A 12,419-nucleotide genomic window follows, 5' to 3' on the forward strand; every position below is an offset into this window, starting at 1 on the left:
TCAACTTTTGACTTCCAGACTGATCCTCCTTGAACCTCAGATGTTAGGCCCTTGAGGATTTATAATGTGATTTATCTACTCCACATGTCTCTGATCTGGCCAAGGTAACTAGCCCTGGCCAAGCCACACTGATGACCCAGACCAGATACATCCCTTAGAAGAGGAGGTAGGAAGGGTACAATGTGTCTCCAAGATAAACCTACTAGACTTCAAAAAGACGACTACTGTTGGACATTTCTAGCTGGATCAGAAAATATGGCTCTTATACTCAATCAACAGACTACAGTAGAGGTCAGTAGGGATGAAGGCTTATCCTAAGATATTTAGTTGGTGATGGACAGGGAAGCCTGGCATGCTGGAGTCCATGGGGTCACAAAGAGTCGGACACAACCGAGCGACTGAACTGAACTGAAGAAATATTAACCAAAGTGTATTATTATTATTTTTTTTTTACTTTACAATATTGTATTGGTTTTGCCATGCATCCGCCACGGGTGTACACGTATTGCCCATCCTGAACCCCCCTCCCACCGCCCTCCCCATACCATCCCTCTGGGTCATCCCAGTGCACTAGCCCCAAGCTTCCTGTATCCTGCATCAAAAGGTCTTCAGTCACCCTCAGATTCCAGCTGACAGGTAGGAGCTAGCTGCAAATGGAGTCTTCTATGCTTTGAATGCCCATCAGTGTTTCAGCGTTGACCTGGACTGGGTTTAAGCTACTTGGCTTCAACTATGTATCATGTCAGCTGCCTTCTCTGCACCTGCATCTTGCTTCAACTCAACCATCCTGTGCTCCTGAGATGAGTCTACTCGTCTATAAGCCAGTTGAGAAATGTGATGCTCTGGTCAAGTTCCTAAAACTCCCTTCTATCACTTCCCTGTGCAGTCCACAGATGGCTCCCCTAGGGAGGGTTATTTGAAATAACTTTTTTCCTTCTTATTCCATCCTATTTTCCTCCTGAGGTCTGGACTAAGTCATACTTGCCAGCACACCAGAATCCTGAATAAGTAAGACCCTTTCCTCTTTGTCTTAACTGAAAAGACCTATTTGACTAACCATCTCTAGATAACAACTCTCAAATTTTCTATCTTCATCCCCGACTTCACTGCCAACCTGCAGGTTTGCATATCTAGTTGCCTCTTCAGCACCCTCACTTGGATTTCTCATGACCTCAACTAAACTCCTAGTCTTCCCTCCAAACCATTTTACCTGCAACCATCCCATTTAAATTGATGTCAGTCTCATCCTTCTAGTTGTTCAGTCCAAAAACCCTGGGATAATCTTTGACTCTCTTGATCTTTCACAGCCTACAGCTAATTCCCCAGAGAATCCTGCTGGTTTTGTTTTCAAATTGTATTCAAAATCTAGCCACCTGTTCTCCATAATGCAGCCAGAGTGATTCTTTCATATATAAATGACATGGTATCACTCCTCTGTTCAAACTCTACCATAGATTCCCATTTCATTTAGGATAAAGGTTCAAGTTTTGCTTCTAAGGCCCTAGATATAAGTTTATACTAGTGGCTCTAGTGTTACCTGCTATTTTGTACAGTTTGGGTGTGGGAATAAATTTGGGTTACATGACAAGCACTGTACTATCATAAATTCAGACAAATAATCAGTATAACCTTCCTGGAATCCACAGTTTGACTTTTACAACTTGAACTCTGTCTGTTGAAAACATTTGTCAATTGGTTAATGAAGATTATCTTTGCTCTATCTGTAAGAAAAAGGGACAGCTATGCAACTAGAAATGTAAACAGGAAAGAGCTTTAGCTTTTCCTTTGGGTTAAAGAGTCAACTTATTTATTTTAAGTAAAGTACTTATAAATTCACTTTGTGTGATAAGTATGTGGTTTAAACCAATTGGACTAAAGGCAAATCATTCTTGATCATGTACAGTTTTAAATTCACTCTGTTTTATATTCCTGATATCCTTTCTTATTTCTTAGAAGCATTACTCTATCAATTTTAAGATAAGAAATTATGCAAAACATCCTTTTTTCTCTGACCAAAGTTATCTTCTCAACTTGGAGAACTAGAGGAAGTTTATGCTATAGCTATTTAGAGACCTCACCGTTTATTACTCAGTTGGAAGTGGATAGAAAGCTGAGCAGTAAGGGAAATAGGGATCTCAAAGTCTATGCACTTTGCTCGAGCAGGATGAAGACCCACCCTCAGGTCCAAGCCTATGAAGAGGGAGCGTTCTAATTGAACTCCATGGTTGTCTGGTTCTTGCTTAGTTCTCAGCATACAGCACATCAAACACAGGGAGGGAATTTGCAATGGGCAGGGCCACTCAAAGTGCAATCTTCAAGAAGTGGCACCGAATTCAGAGCCTGCAGAGACAGCAAAGTTAATAGCAATAAAGCTGTTTGGAGCCATTTAATGTGCAGCCCCAAAGATGTTGTCATGTTGGAGCCTAGTCAATGAATGCTGTCCAAGATGATGACACTGAGTCACCTGGAAAGAAAAAAGGGCACATAAAGTAATGTTCAGGCAGCTCTCTGATTAGGATGGAATATATTGTAGGAAAATACCTACTTTAAATGGTTAAAAATGCACAACTAGTAAGAATCAGAGTAGTACCTTTTCATTTTGCCTACATGTGCACACTTATTCTCAGAATAAGTTTTCCTTCAGAACTCTTACGGTTGAATCTCCCATCTCCCTCACTTCTCAATGTCCCCTAATTATTACATAGCTTTGCACACTTTGAGTGACTTTTATTCCTAGGCATTTTTCTCTGTGTTCTCATGTATTCATTGATAGAACACGTATAATGTCCCTGTGAGATGGCTATACTATTATTATCAGCTTTGAAATAAGGAAATTAAGTATGAGGGAAATATTAAGTATTATCTGCCCAAAGTCATACAGCTAATTAGTGGCAGAGTCAATCCGTTAAGCTACCCAAGTCTTCTTCTAAATGAGTCCTGTGACAGAGGAGAGCAGTCTTTGCTGGGTCTCCTTTCTCACATATGCACCATGCTTCAGATGACGTTATTTTAGTCCTACTTACTGCAGAATCTCATGGACAGAGGAGCCTGGTGGGTTACCCTTCCCATAGGGTCACAAAAAATCAGGCCCAGCTGAGCAGCTAACAGGTTTCTTGCTTTCACTCTATTCTTTATTTTCCTCTGGATGCTCTCCTCTCTCTCTCTAAAATTGTAGGCCTCAGAAATTAGCACAGTGCTCTGAATTGTTTCGTATCGAATACTTCTAGTAACAAAGACTAAGTCCAAGATGGGTTTACCTTCTGGTGGCAGCCATGTTGGACTGATAGCTCATGTTAAGCTTTTATTCAGCCTAGCTTGACAAGGCATCTATAGTAGCTCCCTGCCTGACCTCCTTGCTTCTGCCGTACTCCCTCAGTGTCTGTTCTCTAACTAGCAGTGAGAGTGATCCTGTTTAAACAGCTGCCAGATCACTTCTCTGCTGGAGGCCCTCCAGTGTCTTCCCACATTTCTCAAGAGTAGAAGCCAAAGTCCTACAATTGTCTTTAAGGCCCTCCTTACAGCTTCCTATCCATCTTCACCTCCTGCCACATCCCCGTGCACTTTGGGCTCCAGCCACAAAGGCCTCTGATGTTCTTGAGACCTTTGCACTCGCAGTTCCCTCTGCCTACAACAGACTCCACTCAGATATCCATGTGGCTTTCATCTCTTTCTTCAGGTCTTTGCTCAGATGTCATCCTCTCATCCCCACCCCATCATTTACCACCCTCCTTTCCTGCTTATTATAAAGCCATGGCATTTACCACCAGCTATTTGTTTCTTCCTGCTACCTCACCTCATATATTATCCACAGAACTTTTCTTGTCTTATTCATTAGTGTGTATCCAGTATTTAGAATAGTGCCTTGCATATAGCACGTAACCAATAAATAATTGTTAAATCAAGATTCTTTTTTAAAAATTGAAGTGTAGTTAATTTACAATGTTGTGTTAGTTTCTAGTGTACAGCACAGTGATTCAGTTTTATACACACACACACACACACACACCTGGGCTTCCCTGGTGGCTCAGATGGTGAAGAATCCACCTGCAATGTGGGAGACCTGGACTCAATCCCTGAATTGGGAAGATCCCCTGGAGGAGGGCATGGCTACCCACTCCAGTATTCTTTCCTGGAGAATCCCCGTGGACAGAGCAGCCTAGTGGGCTGCAATCCATGGGGTAGAAAAGAGTCAGACACAAGTGAGCAACTAAGCACAGTGTGCGCACACACACGCGCGCACACACACACACACATATTCTTCTTCAGATTCTTTTTCATTATAGGTTATTTTAAGATATTGAATATACATCCCTATACTATACAATACATCCTTGTTGCTTATCCATTTTATATCTGTGACTCAAGACTTTTGTTGTCTTCAACATGAACTGTTGTTGATCAGAGGACTGCTTAATTCTGTGCTATGTGGTTCTTTTGGGGACATTTAGATCTAGTTGTAGAACTTCACATTTTGTTAAATCTCTTATTGAAATGAAAGATACAAAGGTAATAAGTCGGGCAGCGTCTGATTTGTTCCTAGTGAATCCCTAGATATATATTTGAGATTAAAGATATATATTTTCCAAGTACAAACCACAGTCTAAAAAATGATATTTTATAGTTTTGTCAGGTGTCACAACCAAACTCTCCCTCTCTCCTTTTGAAAAGAAGAGTAAGTTTCCTCAATCTCCAGTCTACTTTTTTTCTAGTGCTTCATTCTTTAACAAAGAATCTGTTCGTCTGGCAAGTTGTTTTCCTGGGTCCCATCCTCTGGGTCTTCAGTGGATTCTTTCCATTTTCAGAATGGGCTGAGAGAACACTTCTGCAGAGCTAAAAGAACATGAGTATCTTCTCAGTAGGGAGTCAACAAAAATTTCAATAATTAGTCACTGCTTATAGTTGGCCATTGCAAGCTAGTTTTCCTACAGAATTATTGTGACAAAATTCTCCCATTTCCCTCACTCCTCAAAATTTCTTGGCTGCCAGAATTTTCCTGCTTCAGTGTTATCTTAGGCTCCTTGTTCATCTATTTTTAGCTTTCTGATTTCATATCCTGCTTTCTCTACTTCAACTCGATTGCATTCACCTGACTTTCTGCCTCAATGTGTTGAAGTTGGACTACTCACATTTTTTTTTTTTTTTTCTGAATCTAAGAGCTTCATTCAGGAAGCAACCTGAGTAGACTTGTATTTCAGCTTTTATTAAAGTGACATCCTGCCTCTTTGTTCAGAGCCTCACACACTGCCCCCTTTTCTCTTGACCGGTTTTTCTCTTAATGCTGTGAGAAGCGAGTGGATCTCAGCTTCCTTGAATGTGGGAGGAGTTTGACTGAAACTGCACTGATCCCTGTCAGCTCACTTTGTTTTAACCTTCTTGATCATAATTGCTTAAATGTGTCAATTACTTTATGTCTTAGAAAGATGATGTCTTTTGATTCATATCAAGGGTAGTAAGAATCCACCTCTCGGGACTTGCCTGTTGGTCCAGTGGCTAAGAGTCTGGGCTTCCAATGCAGAGGGCGCAGGTTTGATCCCAGGTCGGGGAACTAAGATCCCACATGTCGTGCAGTGTGGCCAATAAATAAATAAAAAGAAAAAAAGAATCCACCTCTTTTTGATGTGGCTGAACCAGATCCGTCACATCCTTGAAGGCCCACGTCCCTGTGCTGCTCCCAATCCGTCCCGACATCATCGCTCTTAGACCACTGACAGCACTAAAGGCCTATACCATACACTCAGACGGCATGCTTTCATATCCTGGCTCTGCCACTCCCTGTGTGAGTGAGGTTTGGACATTTATTTAAGTTCTCTGAGCCTCAATTTCATAATCTGTATAATGGCAATAAAAATGTTTGCCTCTAGGTTTGCTTCAACGAGATATTATAATGCAAAGCACTTTAAACAATTATTATTTTTTGCTCTTCAACAATAATATGTACAATGTTAGAATAAGGGGAAGTAGTGGAAAGTTTGATTTAAAGGCCTAGTTACTGCCATTTCACCTGGACCTGGAAGACTTGTTTTTCTGGGTGAAGAAATGTTTTCCCTGTGTGAAAGTTTCATAATCACAGCCAAGCAGGCCAGCGAGCCCTGCCACTTAAAGCGGCTCGTCTCTTTTATCTGTAACACTTATATCTATAGCCTGGGAATGAGGATACTGGTCCAACTCCTGATATTCTACAGGATAACCACTGAAATCTCTCTGAATTCGATGCCATGATCCATGGCAATGGATGACTAGGACTGACACGGACACTCTGAATTTCATTCCATGTGGTGGCATTCTGATTTCCCTGTGAGCCTGACTGAGTTTTAAACAGGTAAGTGAAAGGGATGGAGGCACAGTGACCATCTGGGAGAGAAAAGAGGACCCTTTTAAAGTTTTTCCAAGTTAAATCAGGAGAGTCAACTTGTGGAGTGAAGGGTAGTTTTATAATTCAAAAAAATGGCCCTGGAAGTGAAAATTTACCAGAAAAAAATGAATTCTATAAAGACAAGGGCAAAGTTGTTTACTTGGGAAAGTATTATCCAAGTGGAGAGTTTTTGTGAATATGAGTTTAAAATAAAAAGGAAGGAAAGATAAGTGATTATTAATGGACTTGTCTGTAAAACATCTAAGTCCCCAAACATTAGCCCCAAGATTCCTAATACAAGAGCTCATTGGTCACTGTAAAATCCTAATATCTTCAGTGTATCTTTAACAGATTTTAAGGAACATATTAACCAAATGTACAAGTTTTGATTTGGCCATAAAAATGCAAGAAGAGCTGTGATTCTCTAGGATTAATGAATAACATTTGTTTATTTGATTTGCTCTAAGAAATCATTCTAAAATCTGTTTACATATCTGGCCTCTCCAGGATGAATTTTATGTTGGTTCAGCAGATTGTTTACAGTTTTTTCTTCTTCTTCCTTTTTTTTTTCATCTTCCCTGCTCAGTGCCCAACCCAAGGTCAAAGGCTGATAGAGAGTAAATCTCATGAGGAGGTTTTACTCTAGGGAAGTTGTTCAGTGGATGGGATCTTGGCGTACAGAGAAAGATGACAGGCTCTTTCTGGCTCCTTCTCAGCCTTGTTGCTGTAACTGCTGCTCAATCCACCACTGAAGAACAGGCCAAGACATTTTTGGAGAAGTTTAACCATGAAGCCGAAGACCTGTCTTATCAAAGTTCACTTGCTTCTTGGAATTATAACACCAATATTACCGATGAGAATGTCCAAAAGATGGTGAGTCCTCATGGCTACAGAGGGGTATTGGTTGCTTCTTAAAAATCAGCTTACTGCCCAGGAAACTGAAAAGGGAAATCAAACAAATGCTCTGAGCTATGAGATTGGATGTTTGCCTCAGTGTTTCTGATTCTGGAGTCCCAGATGACTGAAAAATTGACCTTTGAGTTTACTTGAAAAAATGTTACAAAATAATTCACTGGTCTCAGTCCAGATTCTTGGTGAATATGCTTTAGAAATTTGCCACCATAATTCTTATCATAGTCAGGCTTTCAAAGCATGTCACAGAAATGCCATAAGTTATTCAGTTAATAATTTCCTCAAGCCTACAATGTCAACAGGAATATCTAAAGACTCTCTACAAATCATCTATTAACTGAAAAAATATGCAGCTGGAGGCTTAGTGAAAGAGCTCGCTAGTAATTAAGATTACCAGGGGTCGGGTGAGGCTGGACTTGGGAATTCCTTCCTTAATTGTCACGGAGTTCTGAGGGACTTTCAGAGCATACAGGATCCACAGAGCCCTCCAAGAAAACCCATAATCAAACCAGTTCTGACAAATCTCAGAATGCTCTGGGAAAGCAAGATGTACTCTTTGACAAGTGCAAGGATTTAGGAAGTTTCTTCCCTCACATATCTCAAAGCAGTGCTGGAAATGGAGTGACATTATTTAAGCAAAGTTTTTGTGACACTTGTCCAGCAATGCATTCTTTCAAAAATGTAGTTCAAATCTTATTTTTTCAAATAGTGGATTACAGGTTTAAGTTAAATCACTGCCACTCACTGGACAGATTCTATATTCTGGACAGATTCAGTCTGAGATCTGCTGCTTCATGTGAATTCCCCAGGAGATTCCCCCCCACCCCCAGTTTTTCTAAAGAGATTTGGACAGCCCAGTGTTGTCATAGGAGACCATTTTTTTCCTTGTCTCGTATTTTGGTCTTACCTTTCTTCACTCTTCATGGTTGCTTTTTTCTCACGTTTTATTTGGTCTTGATGAGCACTGTGCATTTGTTTTCATTCTCAAATAGTCCGTAGGTGGTGTTGAAGGGAGACCAGCATTGTGCCTAAGAGCTCTGGAGTCAAGCTGCCGAGGTCCAAATCCTGGCTCCACCGCTTTCTACCTGGGTGAACTTGAGCTACTTAATGAACCTTTCTGCGCCTTAGTTTTTCTGCCTGTGAAAAGCCACGTAATACCATATTTGCTTCATAGGGTTGCTGTGACAACAGCTAATACACAAAGCCACCAGAATTGTGCTCAATGCTTGTGAGCCTGGGAGAACAATACAGTACCATTGGTGTGAATGTGAGAGGGTATTCTAATTGCTGAAAAAATGTGTAACAGTTCTGTTCAGTGTCCAGATACTGAGAAGGCATTTTACAGAAGGAGATGCAGTGATGCTTGTTGAAATCATCTCTGGATCATTAAGTGCTATCACTTTTGAATTGCACTGGTTGATTAGAGGAAAGGCAGAAATGAAAGGGCATAAGTCCACGAAGGGTAGTCAAAGTGCAGACAGTATGGGCCCTTTAAAGAAAAGTGAAAATATGCAAACACAAGAAGCAAGCAGGGGGCCCAGTATCTCCTTCCTCCAGCAGTGGTGAAGGGTGAGTTAGCGCATTAGTGCATCTGTGTGGATTTACCTGGGGAGGAGGCAATAGACAGGGAGGACAGTGGCTCATCTGTTCTCTTATCACATTTATTGAGATCCCCTAATGAAATGGGAACTGCAGCTGGTGCTACACGAGGTACCAAGATGAATAGGAAGCTGAGATAATGGTCCACTGCTGATGGCCATGCTTATAGAAAGAATTGGAGAAATGGAGAATGTTTTCCAAGGAAAGAGCCACTGGAGTGATTTACGGGGATGAGAGAGAGTTAGAAGGGAAAACAGAATTAGCTCTACAAAGCCTAACTCAAAAAGAAAAAAAAAACATGAGTCTGAGATGGAAGAAGAAAGACTAGAATGTTCCCAGTTGTATTGGCCAACTCTCTTCAGATTAGAAAGGTGGTGCCTTTGAAAGCTCAAAAGAGATAAATTTACAATAAATAGGAGGAGGTGCTGTTTCTATTACAGGTAGTGAGACTGGTAAGACTTGTAAATCTAGACCATTCTTTAATCTGAAAAAGTGAGACATTGAAAACTATAAATAGGTTTTGGAAATATTTAAGCGAATGTAAGGATTGTAGATGCACTGTGGGTGAGACATGCATTTATGAACCCAGTTCTTTACCTTCCTCAGTATCAAGGCCCAAGGCTATGTCACTTTACAGTGCCATCTCACTGAAGGTGACGTGAGTGTGTCCTTTGCCATGTGACTTACATCTGCTGTTAGCAGATGTCTTACAAGTAGAGGCATGGAAGGACTTGAACGATGGGACTTTTCCTTTGCACCTTTGCCTTTACCATGAGGGCATGCCTGGATTGACCAGGTAAAGAGTGAGAGATGTGTGGAATAGTTGTCCTAGCAGAAACTAATCCCCCAGAGTTTTAAGAAGATCCAGTTAAGATTAGCAGAGTTGCCTGGCAACACTCAGTGATTCTAGGCACACAAACAATGGACACTTATGCCGTTGAGATTTTGGGTTGTCTGTTATGTAGTACTATTGTAGCAGTCTTCATCCCTTCGCTCAGTCGTGTCTGACTCTTTGTGACCCCATGGACAGTAGCCTACCAGGCTCTGCCGTCCATGGGATTTTCCAGGCAAGAATACTGGAGTGGGCTGCCATTTCCTTCTCCAGGGGATCTTCCCAACCCAGGGATCGAACCTAGGTCTCCTGCAATGCAGACAGACGCTTTACCATCTGAGCCACCAGGGAAGCCCCATTGTAGCGATAGATAACTAATATAAGAAGAGAAATTTGGGCTGTATGACATGTGTATGTTCATATCCTATCATGATTGAGGGCAATCTGTCATTTCATAATTATTCCTTGGTATAACGTTCAGAGTCAGAATATTGGGCTTATCAGCCAATCGACCTAGTGTGGCAATTCTTAGATAAAGTCATGAGAATAGTTTAAAATAATAGAGGGCACTAGAATTTGATCAGTATAGTGTCCCCAAAGCTCGCTGTTTAGGAGAGGTCCATCAGATAGATATAAGAAAAAAAACTTTGTTCAAAACAGATTTCCACATAGTTCAGAAATTCAATGAAAAAAAATTACCAGACACTTGCTTTAGAGCAAATACAATTCTCATGTTTGAGATCAAACATTCACCAATTAAACTGTAATTCTCTTCTCAGTAAAATGACATTACTTTTTTGTATTTATTGTTGGTTTGATTTTTGAAAGAGTCCTTTGTAAGTCAAAGGATTTTTGTTTCTTTTTTTGCAAAGTCAGAAGCTCTTTGGCAACATGGGAGGTCCCTGGACAATTTTTTTCCCCTGGAAGAGAGTGAAAGGATCCTGCCACTGGCAGGGGCATCCTGGTTCTCTGTTCCAGTATTTGGCAGTAGCTACTACAGCTGCCCCCAATTCCTGTGGGCACAACTGTGAAGGGAGCATTGAAGACTGCCCTGTTGGAGCCCCAGAGGTCTCAGAACACTTCATAAATATTTCTTGTTGAGTTATCAGAAGCTGTGAAGAGACAGCAGAAGGCCCACACTTACCCTTTGGGTGGGCAGGGCCCCTAGAGCCCTTGGGCACACCTGCTTCCTGGACCTTTTCCTCTGTCTTTAGGGCGGGGTCACAGTGAACCCAGAGCAGGGTCATTTTAAACTGCTATTCTGTACCCAAGGAGAGAACGCAGACTTCAACCCTGTCTGCAATGAGTCTGTCCCACACTCCCCAAGATATGTAAGCACCTACACATGGGTACAGGGGTGGGGAAAGGTCAGTGTGATGCAGATACGATGGAATTCAGGAAATCTGATGCTATCGTGATTCTGCTAAGCTGGCTGTGATGCCTTGGGCAAGTCACTTACTTTTTATCTCATAAATGTAAGATAGTAGATGGGCCCAGTCAAGATTTTTCGTGGATAACAGTGGTGAGTGGACAAGTTCCGCCTGTGGAGGATTAACAGGAGCCAAGTGCATTGGAGGCATTGTTCATGCTAGTTTTCCTTTGTCATGAAAACTTTATAATGTCCCAGTTGAGTGATGTAATTTGGTAAAATTGAACTTGAGCAATTCAAAATGACATGTTTCATGCCATCCAGATTGGACACACTCATTGATCTGAGCACTCTGACAGAACACCAGGCGGCCACCAGCTACACCCAGGGAGGGCAGCCTAGTGGTCAGGAACTACTGCTGCTTCTCAGTGTGTGCCAGGTAACTGGGCAAAAGACAAAACGTTTAATTTTGGCTAAATCCTTTGGTTTGGAGCAGTTCCATGGAGGTTTAAGATCTAGTTATAGGATCTAGGGAATAAAATGAGTTTTCTTTTTCTTTACTTTTACTATTGAGGGCTTTTATAACAACAGCTTTATTGAGATAAAATTGCATGCTAAGTCGCTTCAGTCATGTCCAACTCTTTGTGACTCCATGGACTGTAGCCTGTCAGGCTCCTCTGTCCGTAGGATTTCCCAGGCAAGAATACTGAAGTGGGTTGCCATTCCCTTCTCCAGGGGATCTTCCTGACCCAGGGATTGAACCTGTGTCTCTTACATCTCCTGCATGGGCATTGGCAGGCAGGTTCTTTACCACTATCACCACCTGGGTTATGTACCATAAAATTCACCAATTTAAAGTATACAATTCAATGTTTTTTAGTATATTTACAGAATTATGCAAATATCATCACAATCTCATCTTAGAACATTTTCATCACTGCAAAAAGAAAGCAATCTCTTCTTCCCCTAACCCCCCAGCTCTCAGCAACCACTAATCTACTTTCTGTCTATAGATTTGCCTATTCTGGACATTTCATATAAATGGAATTATACACTAGATGGTCTTTTGTGATTGGCTTCTTTCACTTTGCATGCCATAGCATGTATCATTATTTTGTCCCATTTTACTGCCAAATAGTATTCCATTTGGAGAAGGCAATGGCACCCCACTCCAGTACTCTTGCCTGGAGAATCCCACGGACGGAGGAGCCTGGTAGGCTGCAGTCCATGGGGTCGCTAGAGTTGGACACGACTGAGCAACTTCACTTTCACTTTTTACTTTCATGCATTGGAGAAGGAAATGGCAACCCACTCCAGTGTTCTTGCCTGGAGAATCCCAGGGACGGGGGAGCCTG

The 12,419-nt window shown here is 41.5% G+C and overlaps 1 protein-coding gene and 1 long non-coding RNA gene across 3 annotated transcripts in view; one reads left to right on the plus strand and one right to left on the minus strand.

The window, feature by feature from the left end:
- Positions 1-6,780: 6,780 nt before the first annotated feature.
- LOC132344367 (uncharacterized) lies at positions 6,781-8,353 on the minus strand. Its single transcript, XR_009493616.1, has 2 exons — positions 8,172-8,353; positions 6,781-7,290 (listed from the first exon to the last, which is right to left on the minus strand). It is a non-coding gene; the product is annotated as an uncharacterized lncRNA (long non-coding RNA).
- ACE2 (angiotensin converting enzyme 2) overlaps positions 6,972-12,419 on the plus strand; it is a 51,186-nt gene continuing 45,738 nt past the window's right edge. The window contains 1 exon segment of one of the 2 annotated variants that reach the window (NM_001024502.4): positions 6,972-7,225. In NM_001024502.4, coding sequence (NP_001019673.2) covers positions 7,040-7,225 — 186 coding nt within the window. In that variant the 5' untranslated portion in view covers positions 6,972-7,039. 2 annotated transcript variants of the gene reach the window in all.

This window comes from Bos taurus, chromosome X, assembly GCF_002263795.3.
Source record: "Bos taurus isolate L1 Dominette 01449 registration number 42190680 breed Hereford chromosome X, ARS-UCD2.0, whole genome shotgun sequence".
NCBI classification, from domain to species: Eukaryota; Metazoa; Chordata; class Mammalia; order Artiodactyla; family Bovidae; genus Bos; species Bos taurus.